Source organism: Schistocerca nitens, chromosome 11, assembly GCF_023898315.1.
Source record: "Schistocerca nitens isolate TAMUIC-IGC-003100 chromosome 11, iqSchNite1.1, whole genome shotgun sequence".
Classification (NCBI taxonomy): Eukaryota; Metazoa; Arthropoda; class Insecta; order Orthoptera; family Acrididae; genus Schistocerca; species Schistocerca nitens.
In genome coordinates, this window is record NC_064624.1 from 135545180 (window position 1) to 135567023 (window position 21844).

At 42.7% G+C, this 21844-nt stretch overlaps 1 protein-coding gene across 1 annotated transcript in view; it reads left to right on the forward strand.

Moving 5' to 3' along the window:
• The window catches only part of LOC126212713 (protein shuttle craft), a 283723-nt gene that overhangs the window by 20901 nt on the left and 240978 nt on the right, over window positions 1-21844 (forward strand). Inside the window, exon 4 of the mRNA XM_049940125.1 lies at window positions 17333-17541. Within this exon, the coding sequence (XP_049796082.1) occupies window positions 17333-17541 (209 nt within the window). The remainder of the gene's footprint in view (window positions 1-17332; window positions 17542-21844) is intronic.

Below are 21844 nucleotides of genomic sequence, written 5' to 3' on the forward strand. Positions count from 1 at the left end.
CTTTGTTCAAATCTGACTGATCTTGCTGTGCGGGGGTAGACAAAAATATGGGAACACCAAAACTAAAACAAATTACCGTGACTAACACGTGTGTAGGAAAACCGTCGGCTGTCAAAACAGCATCCAGTTGTCCTTCAAATGAATAAATACAGGTCGTGTATGGTTTCCAGGGTATGAAAGGGAAGCAGTGGTTGGGAAGGGAGTGAGAGAGGGTTGTAGCCTATCCCCGATGTTATTCAATCTGTATATTGAGCAAGCAGTAAAAGAAACAAAAGAAAAGTTCGGAGTAGGTATTAAAATCCACGGAGAAGAAATAAAAACTTTGAGGTTCGCCGATGGCATTGTAATTCTGACAGAGACAGCAAAGGACTTGGAAGAGCAGTTGAACGGAATGGACAGTGTCTTGAAAGGAGGGTATAAGATGAACATCAACAAAAGCAAAATGAGGATAATGGAATGTAGTCAAATTAAATTGGTTGATGCTAAGGGAGCCGGCCGAAGTGGCCGCGCGGTTCTGGCGCTGCAGTCTGGAGCCGCGAGACCGCTACGGTCGCAGGTTCGAATCCTGCCTCGGGCATGGATGTGTGTGATGTCCTTAGGTTAGTTAGGTTTAACTAGTTCTAAGTTCTAGGGGACTAATGACCTCAGCAGTTGAGTCCCATAGTGCTCTGAGCCATTTTTTGATGCTAAGGGAATCGGATTAGGAAATGAGACACTTAAAGTAGTAAATGAGTTTTGCTATTTGGGGAGCAAAATAACTGATGATGGTCGAAGTAGAGAGGATATAAAGTGTAGACTGGCAGTGGCAAGGAAAGCGTTTCTGAAGAGGAGAAGTTTGTTAACATCGAGTATACATTTCAGCGTCAGTAAGTCGTTTCTGAAAGTATTTGTATGGATTGTAGCCATGTATGGAAGTGCAACATGGACGATAAATAGTTTGGACAAGAAGAGAATAGAAGCTTTCGAAATGTGGTGCTACAGAAGAATGCTGAAGATTAGATGGGTAGATCACGTAACTAATGAGGAGGTATTGAATAGGATTGGGGAGAAGAGAAGTTTGTGGCACAACTTGATTAGAAGAAGGGATCGGTTGGTAGGACATGTTCTGAGGCATCAAGGGATCACAAATTTAGCATTGGAGGGCAGCGTGGAGGGTAAAAATCGTAGAGGGAGACCAAGAGATGAATACACTAAGCAGATTCAGAAGGATGTAAGTAGGTACTGGGAGATGAAGGAGCTTGCACAGGATAGAGTAGCATGGAGAGCTGCATCAAACCAGTCTCAGGGCTTAAGACCACAACAACAACAACACAACATTATTTCCAAGGGAGTCTTACACAATTCTTGCAAAACAGTAGATGCGGGTAGCAATCACACACCCTTCTCTCCTAAGTAGACCACAAAGGGTCAATAATATTGAGATCTGGTGACTGTGGTGCCCAGGCAAGATGTGACAATTCACCCTCTTACTAAACCAGCCGTGGACATTGTGAGCTGTGTGAATGGGGCCTGTCATCTCGGAACATAGCATCGCTGTTGGAAGACAAACAGTGTAGCATGGGATGGACCTGACAGCAAAAATGGTCACATAATCTGTGGTAGCTGACTACGGGGCTTACGGAATACCGTGATATGGCTGCCCAAATTATCATCAAACATACAATACTTCGATCTCATGATACGAAATCAATCAGAGGTTGTTAACACTGTAAAACAAGATTAAGCCAATTAAATTACACTCTTTCACTGCTCTGTAATCAAAGATTTATGGCTGTGGCACCAAGTTTTCTTATTACAGGTATTTGCAACACTTAGGAGTGGTTGCAGAATTCTAACTTGCGCTGAAATTTCCTGCTTGTGGAGCTCCCATCACTTTGTCTTTTTAAAGGCTGAGCGGCGTCGATGCGATTGCGTAACCACATGCAATGTGAGAGGCCCCTGAGGGGGGGGGGGGGGCGGCAGAGAGCATCCCAGGGTGCCCCAGGGAGCTACAACACTAAGAAGAATCGCTTCTCGGCTTTTGGCAAGATCAATGTGTAGTTTTTATTAATGATAATATATCACACAATCACCAACAAATTTACGATCTTCCATATTAGATGTACCACTTATCTTAGACCAAATATAAATCTTTTCATCACAATTAACCTTACGCCTAGTCCTACAATTAAGAGACAATGGACCATAAGGTACTAGATAAGAACCTTCACTCAATACAAGAATTTCAGCCAAATGTACAGTACGAAATGCCAAAACTTCACGTGACGTAAAACCTTCCAAACCAGTCCTAGAAGCATCATGACACACAACAACAGCAAAGGTAATCCAACCATTACCTATAGTACTTGATTCAGATGCTTTTGAAATGCAAAAATTCAATTTTAGTCCTAAAAAGTAATTAGGACCTGACAATACAGGTAAAGAAGCAATTTTCTTGAGATTAGTTATCTTCTTACTCGTACCAGGAGCTGGAACAGTACCATACGTGCCAGATATATTCACCAATTGTTTGTAGACCAGCATTCGCGAGTACAACATTCAATTCTGTAGTGACTTTTGCAGGTGTCATTAATTTTTCGTCTCAATCCTTTTCAATAACTGTCTTTTGTGTTCACTCGACTCACACTTTCATCCGTGTTGTGACTTGTGGATAATGATTTCCTGCTTTCCCTGTGTGCAGTTTAAATCTTTGATACGATGCCTTTTGAAACACCAAACATTTTGACTACCTTGGTTACGGAAACACCCGCTTTACGAGCACTGACGGTTTGCCCGTGTTTGAATTCGCTTAGCTCCGACTTAGTGCACAGCTACGAGAACACTGTTCGGATCACGACTGACACTTGCAATGTATCGAGGACATTGCACAGGTGTCATTCGTGATCAAATACAGCAGAAAGACCTGCAGGCTTGGGTAGTAGAGATGGGAAAAGTCGTTCATCCTTGGGAACTAGTTCACTGGTGATCGCTCTTTTTTTGGGAACCGTTCATTTTTACTTGTTCACCGTTCATTGTACTCGGTATATGGTTCTTATGAAAAATTGAAAATTAGTAGCATAGGTGACTGAAGGTTGGAAGGCGCCAAGAGGGGGCACTTTAACAGAATTCTCTCACTCTTTTAAGTTTCGAGATTCTGCGAAACATCTCGTTTAGCGGACTGTAGCGTTATGTCTCTGATAGCAGTGAAATAATATAAGGTAGCGCACAAAAAGTCGGCACCGAGTACAGACTGTTGCCAATTATGCACGATCTGTTAACCCTGAAACTTCCCCTTTGAATGTAAAAAATGACGTTATTAGATTTTCAAACAGCTGAGCAAAACTGAATGTATTCAGACATTTCTCTCTTTACTTATTCTGATCAACACTAAACTGACACACAATATTTTTTAGCGCATCGCAATCTAACTTTCAATAATCCCTAAAAAGGAATGGCCCTGACTAACAAAAACCTATACCTTTCATGAATCACTTACCTCACAAAAATCTTCGTTTCTTGAATTACTGCAATACAGCATGTACCAATACTGCCAGCTAAATAAAAGATCCTAACTACTGAAGGCACTAACTACTGATAGGCATAGTTACCAAATGAAAGATTTTGATGGAGAACAAACAATGTATTTACCTTAATAGTGTTCAAAAGTCATAATATATATATCAGTTCATGACATCCAGTTTTACAGACGTCTAGATCATCCGCTCTCAAAACTCCGCCATCTCTCTCCCCACATTCACCACTGCTGGCGACTCACCTCCAACTGCGCAACGCTATGCGCTTTTCACATCCAACTGCCCAACACTACAATAGCAAATATTCCAACAACGCAAACCAACCACAGACTGCACACAGCACAGTCAGTGATTTTCATACAGAGCGCTACGTGGCGTTACCAACATAAAAACCTAAACAGCCTATTTACAACTGCTACGAGCAGAATAGATAAACATGTAATAATTAGGCAGTGAAGAAATAACAAATAAGCTAATGAAACAACTTTGAAACAATAGATGAGGATTGGTAAGCGACAATGAGCAGTCTAGTACTCAGGGCCGACTTTTCGTGCTCCACTGAAATAATATTGTAGGAGTTATATTCTCTTTACAAAATGTGACACCAGACACTCGATTATGGAACACGGGCTTCATTCGATTGTAAGTCCGTCTACCTTCCATAGCAATGAACATGCTCTTTTACCTTGGATCGAAAAAAGATGGAAAATGGCCACTGGTGTGTGCTGTGCCTACTTCCTTTGCATGTGTAACAACAAAAATTCTTGCCTTTTTACAAGAATTTCTTCTGCTGTTTATCGAAATAGTGAAGTAAGCTCATACGCCATTTTGTTACCAGGAAAGACGTATGTATTACTTACCACGTAGTTGTAAAATTAATTATGTAATTTTAATTATCGGTCTTGGGCGCTGAATAGAATACGAAAAGAACCAGAAGTTTAGAGTTCAAAAAAGGTTTGACACAGATCTAGAATGGGCGTGCAAAGAGAACGAAACAAACAACTACTACTCTATACTGAACTACGAGCAGTCGGCAGTGGAACTGCGACAAGCGGGCACCCGAAGGGGGACTAGTCCGGCCGAGCAAGACAGAGACCGAGACAGAGAGGCAAATGGGACCAAGGCTGGAACGAGACCGGCTGACATGCCGTTTGGAAACGAGACCGACCGTTTCCCGTTCCTGGGAACTATTAAGTAGAAAGCCGCGACCGAAGTGAACTATGAAAGACGGTTCCTTAGAATTCGTTCCTCGCTCATTCCGTTCATCTTGGTGAACCGTTCCTTTAGACCTGTTAGTTCGCGAACGAACCATCTCTGTTGGGTAGCATCTGCATTTACTCTGTATGATCAAAAGTATCTGGACACCTGGCTGAAAATGACATAAAAGTTCATGGTGCCCTCCATCGGTAATGCTGGAATTCAGTTTGGTGTTGGCCCAGCCTTAGCTTTGATAACAGCTTCCACTCTCGCAGGCATACGTTCAATCAGGTGCTGGAATGTTTCTTGGGGAATGGCAGCCCATTCTTCATGAAGTGCTGCACTGAGGAGAGGTATCGATGTCGGTCGGTGAGGCCTGACACGAAGTCGCCGTTCCAAAACATCCTAAAAGTATTTTATAGGATTCAGGTTGGGACTTTGTGCAGGCCAGTCCATTAGAGGGATATAACATGTAACCACTCTGCCACAGGCCGTGCATTATGAACAGGTGCTCGATTGTGCTGAAAGATGCAGTTGCCATCCCCGAATTGCTCTTCAACAGTGGGAAGCAAGAAGGTATTTAAAACATCAGTGTAGGCCTGTGCTGTGATAATGCTGTGCCAAACAACAAGGGGTGCAAGCCCATTCCACGAAAAACACAACCACGCCATAACACCACTGCCCATACCCACACCCTGCCTTCGGATTGCCACATTGTGTACCGTGATTCGTCACTCCACACGATGTTTTTCCACTGTTCGGTTGTCCAATATTTACGCTCCTGACACCTAGCGAGGCATCTTTGGGAATTTACCAGCGTGATGTGTGGCTTACGAGCAGCTGCTTGACCATGAAATCCAAGTTTTCTCACCTCCCGCTTAACTGTTATAGTACTTGCAGTGGATCCTGATGCAGTTTGGAATTCCTTTGTGACGGTGTGGATAGATGTCTGCCTATTACACATTATAACCCTCTTCAGCTGTCGGCGGTCTGTCAGTCAACAGATGAGGTCGGCTTGTACGCTTTTGTGCTGTACATGTCCTTTCATGTTTCCACTTCACTATCACATCAGAAACAGTGGACCTAGCGATGTTTAGAAGTGTGGAAATCTCATGTACAGACGTATGACACAAGTGACACCCAATCACCTGACCAGGTTTGAAGTCCGAAAGTTCTGCAGAGCTCCCCATTCTGCTCTCTCACGATGTCAAATGACTACTGAGGTCACCGGTATGGAGTACCTGGCAGTAGGTGGCAGCACAATGCACCTAATTTGAAAAATGTATGTCTTTGGTTGTGTCCGGATATTTTCGATGACGTAGTGTATTAGAATTTTGGGACATGTACTGTGTTCCAGCATAATGAAACACCTCAAAGAAAATGATCCATTGACGTAGAAAGTGGACTCAGAAAATACAGTTCTCGTGAAACACAACTGCCTCTTTATTCGCACGATGTAATGAGTGCTGTCGACAGGGGAATTAAAGTTGGTTTCATATTTCTAGATTTCCAGAAGGCTTTTGACAATGTTTCTCACAAGCAGCTTGTAATGAAATTGTGGGTCTACAGTGTGTTGCCTCAGTTCTGTCACTGGATCAGTGATTTCCTGGTGGAATGCTCGCAGTTCAGACTAATTAGTGTGAAGTTGTCTGCTGTATATTAAATACCTTACAGGCAATATTAACAGTAACTTCAGACTTTTTGCAGATGCTGCACTTATCTATAGCAAAGTACCATCTTAAAGAAGCTACGTAAATGTTCAGTCAAATCTCGATAAGGTTTCAAAGTGGTACAGAGATAGAAATGTAGAATTGTGCACTTGACAAAACAGAAAACCTCATGTCCTATAACCATATTGTCAGTGAATTGCTTAGGAATAAAGAGACAACTCACCGAAAGGTAGAAGTGCTGTGTCGTCAACAGACACACAAACAAAAGATACAGAGCTTTGCTAACTTTCAGAATGAAATTCCTTTCTCAAGCTGTAGAAGAAATGTGTGCGTGCACGCACACACACACACACACACACACACACACACACACACACACACAGTAGATTAAAGTCACCACCAACTAGTATTGCATAATCTAGGTATTTATGAACAACTGACCATGGAGTTTCTTTGAATGACTCTATAACAGTCACAGCTGGGTCAGGTGGTCAGTAAAAACATTCAACAATTAACTTGGTTTCACCTGGACCTATTATGCATGCAATGTAATTTCACTATCGCACTCAATGTCAACCTCAGCAAAGACAATATTTTTGTCAACTGCAATGAACACCCCCGTAATCTGTCAGTCTGATAAACATTCCATGATTCGCAAAATATCTCAGAGCTTTACTGTGGGTTTTAGTCAGCTCCCAGTCCTGAGACTACATTGAGGTTGAGAACTTTTCTGGAGGGCAGTAAACTCGGGAAATCTGCTGTGCATACTTTGACAGTTTACTGATAAAGTTTTTACAGTCAAACAGTCTTTACTCTGAAGACAGTCTGATTTCGCTATGTGCGTATCGACTGGTGAGTGTTCGTGAGAGTACCTCAAACTACTGCGTAGCCTGAAAACCCTCCATGTGCACTCCACAAGTACTCTTTCCTTTGTGTAGTGCTCCCCTGATCTATCAAAGGGAGTCCTAGAAATCCACACCAGATAACGCATATCCAGAATTTGCGTCCGACACCATTACACAGACGATTAATCATTTGGCTGAGACATTTCACACAGCTCCAAACCAAAGGACCCCAGTCGACTCTTGGAATGATCCTGCAAATAGCAAGCTCAGTTTGCGCCCTGCGTGTGAGGCCAACAATCTTTACCACCCCTGCCAGCTGCTTGTAACATCTGAAGATGGCCTCAGAACCTGTGCAAAAGGCATCGTCGGTGCCGATGTGAGCAGAAGACTGCAGCCTGCGTGCTCGACAGCCTCGGGCGAGGCCACCTCCACATCTCGGGTGAGGCCGCCCTGGCAGACGTACTGAGTGTGCATTGGCTATCTTTCCAGCCCCGAAAGCTATCTCCCTGAGGGGCTCTATAACCGCATCTAATTGCTCACTGTGTGTTCGTATGTCAATTGGACCTCCACCCCCTTTCTTGTGTATAACCATGATTTTTGTCTTCTTGATATTTATTTTTAGTTGAAGACCCCAACCATTTTATTTAGTTCCTTCTCTGAGTGTGCCAATGCTGCAAATCAGCAGCAAATCTGATGCAGTAAATATGCACACCATTAATTTTGATTCCAGTCATCTTTTCTTTCATTGTTGTTAGGATATCCTTTATGAGTGTACGACATAACGTAATAAAGGGCATCCCTGTCTCACTCTCCTCATATTTTTTTCTTTCTTTTTTACCATTAATATCCAGACCCTTAGGGGTCCGCCGGCTCTTTCTAGGGGATCCGCGGTCACCTTTCACCAAATCGTTTAAAATAATGAGTAAAATTATTGAATAAAAATGTGAAAATTAAATTCATCACAACTCCCCCCCCCCCCCCCCCCCATGTGAAAAACGTGTGCTTTCACCTCAGGTCGTATCCCCAAGCAGCCACCATTGCGGTTCCTAAGTGAGAACGTATACACTGTTTAATGCCGGAGAATGCGGCTTCTCTGATAGACTGTTTAGCAACAATACGGGGGTCGTTTGTGCGCTGGCCCACGGCGCTAGATGCGTTGAAACCTTTTACGCATGCGCGGAGCGAGCTTTGTCGACCAATCACAGCGCTCGCTGGCACGTATGCAGCCCCAGGCATCATTAAATGTTAAACTTGCCTTGTCAGTGCACTACCTGTTTCATAAGTCGATTTTTGACCAGTTTATTACTTCTAACATGGATCGGTGGCTGAAGTCAGGATCATTGAAGAAGGCTGCAGTTTCTCCATCGCCTTCACAGCAAGGGAAGTTTCCAGTTGAAATGAATGAGGAGGGAGGACGACCGAAGGAAGACTTTACATACATTTGAACATTTTTCTTTGGATTTCACAAAAAATCACACACACACACACACACACACACACACACACACACACACACACACACACACACACACACACACACACGACTGTTACGAAATATGCATGCTCCTTACACAAGAGTAGCCAAATAGTGGAAGTGAACAGACCATAAGCGACAGCTTGTCAACAGCGAACAGTTTGGACGTGATGTTGATTGCTCTTGGAAGAAGACAGCTCCAGCGTGTGAAATGTTAATTACCAAAGGGAGTAAATCCACTAGTGTGTGTCTGGATACAGTGGGAATTAAAATTGGATCGTTAATTTCAAGTTGTTTTCATTCATCTCTGAACCAAAGACTATCGATACTTGGTGGGGGGGGGGGGGGGGGGCATTGGGAACATTGCACCTGCATTAAGAAGCTTTCAGTTCCCATGGGTTTCGTTCTGAAATTTGAAGTTACTGTGCTCTTGACTGACTAGGGGTCTGCCATGGATTTTCGACTGAAGAAGGGGTCCACCAGCTGAAAAGGTTGGGAAGCCCTGCTCTAAGTAATAACTTCCATTCAACCGTATCATATGTCTTTTCTACATCAATAAATTATGTACTTTTTTGTCTACTTCTAATCTTCTCCCCAAAATTTAACATAGTGCCAATATTGCTTCTCTTGTTCGTTTCCCAAATCTAAAACTGATAAGATTTAAAAAATTACAACATGGAAAATAATTCGGATATTTCATATGTGTATGGTGTACATGCCAAAGTAAAGCAATCGTCAATATGAAAATTGTTTTGAACACCACAGTGCTATACTAGTCATGGTCATTTTGGAAGGGGTATGCAGTTACCTTCTTCCAACCTTTGAACTAACTTACCCTGCCATTTATATGGGGGCCTGCAGTTTAATGCGGATTCAGAACTGTGGGGCAACTCAATATTTTCCACAACTAAACATTGTCAGAAGTAAAGGAAGTGATAAATGACAGATAAAAATTCTAGGATTTGACCAGGGATTGAACCCAAGACCTTTGTGTTTGTAGTGTGGCACTTTACGACCGAGCAACACATGGTGTATAAGTCAATTAAATAAAACACGAAAGAGAAGCAAAAATAGTATTTATATTAGGAGTGTTATCAGAGCAAGTGGATCAGTTCCGGATTGCTACATTTCAAGGACCGTGCCTAATGTAGCACTGTGCTGTCTGAACCAGTCTCTGGCTTTAAGGACAATTTACTTTTTGAAGAAATTTGTGTTAGCACCATGAGCTGCTTTTAGTGAATAGTGCTTTATTGATAACTACACTGTCCAGTCACATTGTGACCACCTGTCAAAGCCATATTTTGCAGTGTAGACATGTAGGGAGAGAACTGGGATGTGCCAGATGCGCTAGGTTTTTCGATTGAGGATACGTGCCACGAACAGCTCATTTTGAGGTGGTCCCACAGATTCTCAGTTGTTTAAAATCTGGGGAGTTTGTTGACAAGAGGAGTATGGTAAATACATTCTAATGCCCTTAGTCATGCATGTACACAATGAGCTGTGTTACACGATGCAGCCGGTAACTGCCATTGTATTGAGGAAAAACAAACTGCATGTAATGGTGGACATGATCTGCAAGGATAAATCCATACTTGTGTTGATCCGTTGCACCTTTCAGAACGACAGGAATCACCCAGGGAATGCCTTCTGGCTTGGAACCTTCTGTAGATGGTTGCAGGGTGTTTGCTTTCAGGCGTTTCATGCCGTACACGCCAACAGCCGTGCGTCCAGTGAGGGCTAAAACCTGATTTGTCTGAAAAAGCCACCTTTCGCCACTCGGTAGATGTCCAGCTGCGGCACTGGTGTACGAATTCCGGCCTTCATCGGTGATGAACACCAGTCAGCACGGGTGCGTGAGCAGGTACCTGCTGCAGAGGCCCATAAGCAGCAGTGTTTGCTGAACAGTAGTTGAGGAGGCACTCATAGTAGCCTCTTGGTTTGTATGGGCCGTCAATTGCTCAACAGTTGCATTTCTATTTGCCCATATATGGATCTGCAGCCATTGTTCATTCCTGTCATCTGTGTCCCATGGTGCAACTGCTTGCTTAGACACTTGTTTTGGAGAGTGCTGTTTTGTCATACGCAGTGAACTTTAAACAGGATGGCGTGCAAACAATTTAAAAACTTGTCGTTTCGGAAATGCTTCCACCCTAGGCTTGGAATCCAATGATCATTCCCTATTGGACGTCAGATAAATAGCTCTATTTTTGCATTATGAGAATGATTACACTGTTGTATGTGTTCTCCAGACATGCTTTATATAGCCTCCACAACTAGTATTGCCACTTGCCATCTGTAAGTAGTTATTGCACGGTCATGTTGAACATGCAGGGTGTACATAGAGTCTGGAAACACTTTCAATTATTTATTACATAAGAACCAAACATTGTACAGATATCATACAAATGTCATTTTGAAGAGAAACCCTTAAAGGGTTTTTTTTTTCTCATGTATACCGCTACAGCGTACTTTGGTAACCTGCCGATAGTCAGCGCTAGGTGCAAACATGGCGAGTTCAGGTGCGGAGCGAGCTTTCTGTGTGTTGGAGTTCGACAAAAACAAGTGTGCTACAGCTGTTAAACGGATGTTTAGAGCCAAGTACAGTAAGAAGCCACCAACAAGGAAGGCCAATTATCACTGGCACAACAAATTCATTACAACGGGTTGCTTGTGCCCGGCAAAGAGAAGCGGACGTCCCAGTGTGAGTGAAGCGAATGTGGAGCGCGTACGAGAGACATATGTAAGGAGTCCAAAAAAAAAACGGTGTGTCCTGTATCCCACGAACTTGAAATGGCTCCATTGATAGTGTGGAAAGTCCTGCGACGGGAGTTGTTTGTGATACCATTCAAATTGGAGCTAGTGCAGAAGCTCAGTGACAATGACAAAGAGAACTGTTTTGAGTTTTGTTCGCAGTTGCAATAATTCAATGGGGATGGGGATGGCATTGTTGATCGATTAATTTTTAGCGACGAAGCCACTTTTCACACTAATGGGAAAGTGAACAGGCACAATGCTCAAATCTGGGGTGCAAAGCATCCACACGATTGCACTGAATTTGAGCGTGATTCCCCAAACGTAAATGTTTTTTGTGCCTCGTCACATCGAAAACTGTACGGGCCATTCTTCTTTGCGGAGAGCATTGTCACTGGATATTCCTACATGTTGCAGCAATGGCTGATGCCTCAAACGCAATCAGACTCTCCATTCATCTTTCAGCAGGATGGGGCTGCACCCCATTTTCATCATGAAGTTTGAGGGTACCCGAACACGGAGCTGCCGCATCGATGGATCAGCCCTGCTACAGAAGGGGACAGCTGTTTCACGTAATGGCCTCCCCAATCACCAGATCCCACTCCGTGTCGCTTTTATCTGTGGGGATACATTAAGGATCTGGTGGATGTACCGCCTCTACCACGTGATGTAGCAGAGCTCCGGGAGAGAATACGGGAAGTGACTGCCACAAGTCGACGATGCCATGCTGGGATGGGAATGGCAAGAATTCGATTACCATATTGACATCTGCCGGATCACTCGTGGTTGGCCTATCAAATGTTTGTAAAAAAAAAAAAAAAAACTTCCAGAGTTTCTCTTCAAAATACAATATGTATGACGTCTGTACAATGTTTAGTTCTTGTGCAATAAATAATTGAAAGTGTTCCCGGACTTCATGTGCACCCTGTAGGTGGTAGCGACATTAATGTGGCTGGGCCATGTAGTTTCACTGGCAAGTACCATTTTGAAGTTGACATAAAAATAAATTGTAATAAAGCGTATTGGTTTTTATAGATTAACATGTGAATCATCATATCCAAGTTAACGGTTGTCTTGTCTCCACACTTGATGAGTTTCAGCTTCTTCCTACGGTGTGCAAATATAGCTCATTGTGCCTGGCCTGGCAAAGACCAACATCTTTTTTGTAAAACATGCTCCACACTATTTGATGTTTTGGGGAAGTCTGCAGCTGTGTAATTCATGATTTAAATAATGAAAACTACACCAGTCACTTATTTTTTCATGCTTAACCCAACATGTATTGAGAATTTATTCTCATTTTAAAAGCATTTCTTTACATGAATATTTTTGGCATTGTTTGTATGTGTAATTTTCTGCCTCTTTTACATCTTCTTGAGGTTATGCCGCAATCGGAAAATTAGACAAAATGAATCTGAGTATTTTTGATGGTAATGTTAGAAGTGGTATTTTTTGCTGCTTACAGATATTGTGCCTCCTCTGTTATATAGAATGTCACACACGTAAAATGTACTTTTATGACTGGATTATTGATTAGGTTTTTTTTCTAATGAGGAAATGTACACATTTATGAAAATTACTACACTTATCATATGCAGGAGAAACATTTGAAAAAATTACCTGATTCACTACCTAGTTTATCATTGAGAATTTTTTTCTCCTTGCTTTTTGTGTTCTAAAAAAATTCCAAGCTCCTCCCTTAAATCCATTGTATATGATCTTTGGAAGTAGTGGAGTATTTTAAGATCTTCTATGTTTTCGATTGGGTGTCTAGTGTTTCTTACGTGTGTTTCTTTTGCTGATTTTGTTAATTTGTTATGTGTGTAACAGTTGATGTGTTCAGTGTATTTAATTTGAAAATTCCTACCAGTTTGTCCTATGCAGTAGCTACCACATAGGGCAAACTGGAAGGAATTTTCAATATATACTATTTCTAACTTTGGCATTTAAAAACACTGAAATATTCATTTTGTCAGATTTTCAGATTGCAGTATAACAATATCAAATAGTGTCAAGAGAGGCAGAAAATAACACATGAAAACACCACCAAAAATATTCATGTAAACAAATTCACTTGAAAATGAGAATAAATTCTTGAAACGCTCTGTGCTAAGCCTGAAAAAACAAGTAACTGGTGTAGTATTCATTATTTAAACCGTGCTCCACAGCCTTAATGTATTCGAAGAATTTCGTGTTACTGGTGACTAGTGCTGTATTGACGACTAGATTTGGTATGACAAAAAATTTTCAACTAAAGTCATTTTAGCAGTATCATATGTTGGAGTAACACAATATGTTGACACTGTTTATTAGGCCTGCACATTTGATGATGGGCTCCCACAAGGTAGTGTTTTGTCCCCTCCACTTTTCAAACTGTACACAAATGACCAACCAGTTGGGCCAACGACAAGAAGTTTTATCTACGTTGATGATGTAGCCATTGCCTGCCTATCCAGATCAATCAAACATATTGAGAGAAACCTAGCAGATGCCTTAGAAGTATTAACTAAATATTAGAATGGGAACCAGCTTCGACTGAATCCGGCAAAGACACAGACTTGTTTATTTCATCTGAACAATAAGGAAGCAAACAGGGAGTTACAATTGGAATGGCACTCAGTTAAACTTAAACACTGCCCAAACCCAGTTTATCTTGGAATCACATTAGGCTGAACATTGTCTTACAAGAAACATGTAGAAAAAACTAGAGCGAAAGCCAACTCAGTGAACAGTATAATCCGCAAACTTATCAACTCACACTGGGGAGCAAATCCTGAAATTCTACGTGCATCATCACTGGCATTGTGCTTTGCTCCAGCTGAATATGCATGCTCCGTATGGAGAAGATCGACACATGCCCCGAAACAAGATGCAGCACTGAATGACTCTTGTCTATTAATTATGGGATGCCTGAAGTCTACAAACTGCGATCTCCATTATATGTGTTCTGGAATAGCCCCCCGCCCCCCCTCCCCCCACAGATCAGACGACAAACGTTGGTGATGGCTGAATGAAGCAGGCAGTGCGAAGATAGAAGACATCTACTGTACGCACGCCAGCCAGCGGTGGAGAGATTTAAATCTAAGAAAGATTTGATAAAAGTTGAACATCCACTAAATGAAAGTCAACCTACAACCAGAGAACCAATGTGGAAACAGAAATTGAATAAAGGCAGCCTGAAAAGTTGGAACATTAAATAAAAACTTCCTGCTGGATCACAGTTGGAATGGAGAGTGTGGAGGAGCCTAAATAGACTTACGTGTCAAATGGTAAGATCAAAGGATAACGCTTTAAAGTGGAATAACCAAAGAAGAGTCCTGCCAATGTGGAAAAAACAAACGATGACACACCTGTTGACCTGTCCATCCTTGCTGGCCGCATACACTTTCTAAGACCCATGGTTGGCCAACAATGCTGCAGTGAAGTGTGCCGAGCACTGGAGAGAGATATGAGCCTTGCTATAGACAATAATGATGACTTAAGATATGTGAAGATCATGACTGTATATATGAAAGCGTTGGTATGTTGATAGAGACACTAACAGACACAAACACACACACAAAATTCAAGCTTTCGCAACCCACGGTTGCTTCATCAGGAAAGAGGGAAGGAGAGGGAAAGACAAAAGGATGTGGGTTTTAAGGGAGAGGGTAAGGAGTCATTCCAATCACGGGAGCGGAAAGACTTACCTTAGTGGGAAAAAAGGACAGGTATACACTCGCGCACACACACGCACATATCCATCCGCACATATACAGACACAAGCAGACATATATAAAGGCAAAGAGTTTGGGCAGAGATGTCAGTCGAGGCGAAAGTACAGAGGGAAAGATGTCGAATGACAGGTGAGGTATGAGCGGTGGCAACTTGAAATTAGCGGAGGTTGAGGCTTGGTGGGTAACGGGAAGAGAGGATATATTGAAGGGCAAGTTCCCATCTCCAGAGTTCTGACCAGCAACAAACTGTCCATTCGCATGAACGGACACAGGCAGACGTGTTTGTTGGTAATGAGGATCACCCTGTGGCTAAACATGCCTCGGTGCACGGCCAGCACATCTTGGCACAGTGTTACACCGTCCGGGTTATCTGGATACTTCCCACCGACACCAACCTATCAGAACTCCGGAGATGGGAACTTGCGCTTCAATATATCCTCTCCTCCCGTTACCCACCAGGCCTCAACTTCCGCTAATTTCAAGTTGCCGCCGCTCATACCTCACCTGTCATTTGACAACGTCTTTGCCTCTGTACTTCCGCCTCGACTGACATCTCTGCCCAAACTCTTTGCCTTTACATATGTCTGCCTGTGTCTGTATATGTGCAGATGGATGGATGCTTGCGTGCGCGCGTGCGTGCACGAGTGCGAGTGTATACCTGTCCCTTTTTCCCCCTTAGGTAAGATTTCTGCTCCCGGGATTGGAATGACTCCTTACCCTCTCCCTTAAAACCGACATCCTTCCCTCTTTCCCTCTCCTTCCCTCTTTCCTGATGAAGCAACCGTGGGTTGCGAAAGCTTGAATTTTGTGTGTGTGTTTGTGTCTCTATCAACATACCAACACTTTCGTTTGGTAAGTTACATCATCTTTGTTTTTAGATATAACTATTATTTAGTTGTATTTGTAACCTAGTACAGGGTGATTCAAAAAGAATACCACAACTTTAGGAATTTAAAACTCTGCAATGACAAAAGGCAGAGCTAAGCACTATCTGTCGGCGAATTAAGGGAGCTATAAAGTTTCATTTAGTTGTACATTTGTTCACTTGAGGCGCTGTTGACTAGGCGTCAGCGTCAGTTGATGCTAAGATGGCGACCGCTCAACAGAAAGCTTTTTGTGTTATTGAGTACGGCAGAAGTGAATCGACGACAGTTGTTCGGTGTGCATTTCGAACGAAGTATGGTGTTAAACCTCCTGATAGGTGGTGTATTAAACGTTGGTATAAACAGTTTACAGAGAATGGGTGTTTGTGCAAAGGGAAAAGTTATGGACAGCCGAGAACGAGTGATGAAAATCTAGCACGCATCCAGCAAGCATTTGCTCGCAGCCCGGGAAAAATTGGCTGTTCCCTCAGCTCGAACAAGAAGCACAACAATTCATATTTCAGCAGGATGGAGCGCCACCACATTGGCACTTATCTGTCCGTAACTACCTGAACGTCAACTACCCGAGGCGATGGATCGGCCGCCAGGCAGCCCGTGACAGAGCACTTCATCACTGGCCTCCAAGAAGCTCTGATCTTACCCCCTGCAATTTTTTTCTTATGGGGGTATGTTAAGGATATGGTGTTTCGGCCACCTCTCCCAGCCACCATTGACGATTTGAAACGAGAAATAACAGCAGCTATCCAAACTGTTACGCCTGATATGCTACAGAGAGTGTGGAACGAGTTGGAGTATCGGGTTGATATTTCTCGTGTGTCTGGAGGGGGCCATATTGAACATCTCTGAACTTGTTTTTAAATGAAAAAAAAACCTTTTTAAATACTCTTTGTAATGATGTATAACAGAAGGTTATATTATGTTTCTTTCATTAAATACACATTTTTAAAGTTGTGGTATTCTTTTTGAATCGCCCTGTATATATAGCCTATTAATTAATTACAAATGTAACTCAGAGATAATTAAATAAATGAATAAATTTGCTGATTATCAACAGTTTAATGTGACTTGGTCACATGCCACCATTACAATAAGAGTTTACTCGTAAATGGTACTGTCTGCCAAAACTAGTTATAATAAAGCAGCTTATGGTGGTAACATGAATTTCTTCAGATATACTATAAATGTGAAGCATGCTTTTAGACAATGAAAAATTAAATCTGTTTGTTTTGTGATTAATTTTGAAGTGTCTTTTAAGATCAGTTACATACTTGTTTGCACCACAGGTGATAAACGGGGAAGATGCAGACAACACACACGGTTCGCCAGCTTACGGTGGCGGTAGCCGCGGCGGCAGGGTGAGGGAGCGGCAGTGGAGAGGAGGAGGCGGCGACCGACCCCGACAGGTGGGCAGCGGGCGGTTCACGGACAGTGGAGGGCGGCGGGTGCAGGACGGCGGCCGCTACAGCGACTGGCAGGCCGGGGAGGGCAGCAGGTGAGGCGGGTGTGTGTGTGTGGGGGGGGGGGGGGGGTGTAAATGCAACATCCTTGGTGTAGTGCTCAATTTTCAGTGATGTAAAATATGACAGATGTATCTCGTTTTACCTACTCCGTGTTAACTCGGTCGTGCGTAATTGTGTGTGTTGGACAGGTTGCAGAACATCATATCTAGCACATCGGTAGTTACACAACAAGTAATCTGTTTGTTTACTGTTGTAATTTTTGCTTTTTTGCCATCTTTATGTAGTATTTTCACATATAACAACAGATTATTAAAAACAGTAAAAATCTAGCAACTGTATATTCAGATTTTTTAACATGTAAGTAATAAATTTCACTGCAATATTCTAATTATAATATATTTTTCCAAAATTTTGCATTTTGTCGCACCTTGAAATCAACCGAAAACATGGTGCTCTATACCCAGGTATTGTTGGAATAACCATTTTTTACACTTTGGAAACATTTTGCATTTTTAGAATGTGGGTATTGCACGTAGCTCTACTTAAGGGTCACTGATTTTGCTCATGTCTTGTGCAACTTCAGTACATGCAATGCCTAAAAAAATATGAAACACTCACAAGGGGAGGATAAAATGGAATGGAACTTTACAGGTTGAGTGGGAATTTGTTCTTATTTCAGTGATCAAAAAATCAAGTCAAATTTACAAAGAACATAGCAGACGGTAGAGCACTTGCTCATGAAAGGCAAAGGTCCCAAGTGTGAGTGTCGGTCCGGCACACAGTTTGAATCTGCCAGGAAGTTTGATATCAGCACACACTGGGCCACAAAGTGAAAATCTCATCTGGAAACATCCCCCAGGCTGTGGCTAAGCCATGTCTCCGCAATATCCTTTCTTCCAGAAGTGCTAGTTCTGCAAGGTTTGCAGGAGAGCTTTTGTTAAGTTTGGAAGGCAGGAGTCGAGGTACTGGCAGAGGTAAAGCTGTGAGGACGGGGCATGAGTTGTGCTTCGGTAGCTCACATGGTATAGCACTTGCCCGTGAAAGGTAAAGGTCTCGAGTTCGAGTCTCTGTCTGGCACACAGTTTTAATCAGCCAGGAAGTTTCATATCAGGGCACGCTCCGCTGTAGAGTGAAAATCTCATTCCGAATATAATTCCACTAATCAGTATGACACTGCACCTCCTGCAACCTAGTAGGTTTATGCACTGATTCATTTGGGAAAGGTGTTATAAATGAATTGTGGATTCATTGCTGGACACAATATTGTGCCACTAATCAGCAGTCCTTGCTTCCCAGTCATGGCACCACCCTGAAAACAGTGTTTCCTGGAGTGTTAACAGCAGCCTACATGTAGGACTGGTAATTCCTCAGGGTTGCCGTTAGTGATCAGACACGATTGATTGGAACCTTGATAACATGAATGCCTGCCCCCATATTCACATGCCAGCATTGGGCCACTGTTGCATCCAAATACTCCACCAATGTGGATATTGCACGATTTCACCAGCCGGCCAAATGGATACCCACAACGAAGTTCCTTTCAAACTCCTTGAGGGAGCTGGTAATTCTGTGTCTCACGAGTACCGTATTTACTCGAATCTAAGCTGCACTTTTTTTCCGGTTTTTGTAATCCAAAAAACCACCTGCGGCTTAGAATCGAGTGCAAAGCCAGCGGAAATTCTGAAAAAAGTTGGTGGGTGCCGCCACAACTTACTTCTACCGTCGAATATATGTAGCGCTACACAGGCATGCTTTGTAGGCACAAAGATAAATCCTGGCGCCAAAACCTCTGCGTCAGTAAATAAATTAAAAAAAAAAAGGTGGAAGACGAGCTATTTTCAATGTACTACGGAAATCCGACTGGCAAGACTGTTTGGGATGTTTGTCAATATGGCCAACTCTACGTTCTGAATTTTTTTCCTATCTGTGAGAAGAGATGGTTGCTATAATAGGAACTTTTATAAATTGTGAATCACATGCAGTATTCTCGTCACCATAAGAATAATACGTATATAAGCATTTTGCCATGTATTGTTTCATGTTTGCTGCTATCTCATTTAAATCCGGTCTGTCTCATAAACTATGAAACTAGAGTGAGACAACAGCAAACGCAGAAGAATATAAGTATCATGTCATGTTTATATTCATATTATTCTTATGCTTAATAGTGATACAGTCAGAAATGAAGCACGGCAATTGACTAGATTTTTAAATCTAAGATGACTCTAATTTCTGTGTAGAATGTAATGTACTAAAGAGGCGCCTGCAAAGATTTTCAAACGGAGAAAAATTTTCGCTAAACTCTCGTTCAGAACATCATCTATCATACGCAGTCTATTATTTGGCTCTTGTTGATCATTATCAAAGAAGGCAGCAGTGTAAGTAACAACAAATAGCAGTCTCTTGCCATTGTTTCGCTAATGTGACGATTCCTCTCTCTCTCTCTCTCTCTCTCTCTCTCTCTCTCTCTCTCTCTCTCTCCCCCCCCCCCCCCCCCCCCTTCTCAATCTTTTAAATTGGAAACGGCAGTAGCGGGCACAAAAGCAAGACATGCCGCGAGCGGCGACAGGCCGTAAACACGCACTATCAAAATGCGACAAACAATGCATGACACAGTACAGTAACACATTTTCAGCTTAGAGTGACGTAAACACCTACAACAAAGAAAACGGCACTTATCAGATCAAAGAAAAATAATATATCAATTCAAACCAGACGAAGCGCGTGGAAAAGGAAGGGTACCCGTATAAATACGGACGGAGCGCCTGACGCATAGCAATGGCTACCTGGTAAAGCTTAATTGCTAACTTAAGACTCGAACCAAACTACTGTAGCTGTATCGTCATTCATTCGACCTAATTGTGTCTCATATTACAATGGACCAACTTTGTTTCGATTTGGAGATGCGGCCTATAATTTTTCTCACCCCTTGAATTTCGAGTTTCAAATTTCAGGTGTGGCTTAGATTCGGGAAAATATTTTTTCCTTGATTTCGGGTCTCATTTTTCAGGTGCGGCTTAGGTTAGAGTGCGGCTTAGATTCGAGTAAATACGGTACCCTCATTTTCGTGTCCTTGAAGTTGTCGCATGACGTCAGACACTGTGCGTGCCCCTTATATACCCTACGACAGGGCTGGCCACGGCACACCAAACTTCGTGTGTGCAGGGTGTACGGGCCACAGGTGGGTCGAGGCTCTGCCTACGTCACATTTGTTCCGTCCTTCCAGGAAATACTAGGTACAGTGTGACATGTAATTTAGTAGTGCAGTGTGGCATTTTTCAGCCAGCTCAACTCCCTTCATTTCTGCAGAGTTGTGATATCAGCACTTTTTACCAAGTGCTACTTGCTCGTTGTATGAAGAGCATTTACAGGTTCAGAGGGTGTTGGCACAAAAAGAGGCAGTCTAGCAATCTATCATTACAAGCCTGTACAAGTAAATGTGTATGACAGATGAGAATTCTCAGTATATATTATGCACTCACATAAGTGACAGGTGCTACAAATTTACTATGAAATGCTTTTACAATACAGTGCGGAAAGAATTTAAACTTATAGTTGACAATGAAAGTGCTAACACTTAGAGTGATTGTCAGACACGATTCATTGTCAAGTAATAGGGGGGAGTTGGAAAACAAGATTCTCCTGTTGAATGTGGGCAGAGTTGTGTGATACAGGTGAAAGACGACGTGGCAGGTGAATGTGAACGTGCGAGACACCGATACACCATTTTGGGTAGAGGTCGAGCGTGATCAAACAGAGGGCGCTGTCACAGTGCCTGCGCAAAGCGGAGGCCAGCCGCTCAGTCTTTTCCCGGAGCTATGGAGAGGAGGTGTGTTTTGGAGTTGTGGTCAAAGGTGGCAGTGAGAGCTGTTATCCGTTATGAATGGGCACATGGAGTATCAGACACAGAAATTCATAACTGCCTTGTTGAGGTGTACGGGTCAGGTGTGAAGTCGATGCAAATGGCGTGGAGATTGTGCCAGCAATTTAGTGACGGACGTCAGCTAGTGCAGGACAAACAGACCTGGATGGACGCACAGGGCCACTACAGATGCAATGTCAGGAATGTGGATGACATGATTAAAGCGAACTGGCATTCAATGTTTCTTCCATATGCAACGCCCAGATTTTTTCCTGGAAGGCTTGTTGAAGCTTATAAAGCGGTATGGCAAATTTCTCAATGTACTTGGAAATTAGGTAGAAAAATAAAGGTATATCTTATCTTTAATGTCTCTCTCTCTCTCTCTCTCTCTCTCTCTCTCTCTCTCTCTCCCTCCCTCTCTCCCTCTCTCTCTCTCTCTCTCTCTCTCTCTCTCTTTTCCCCATTTCACACAC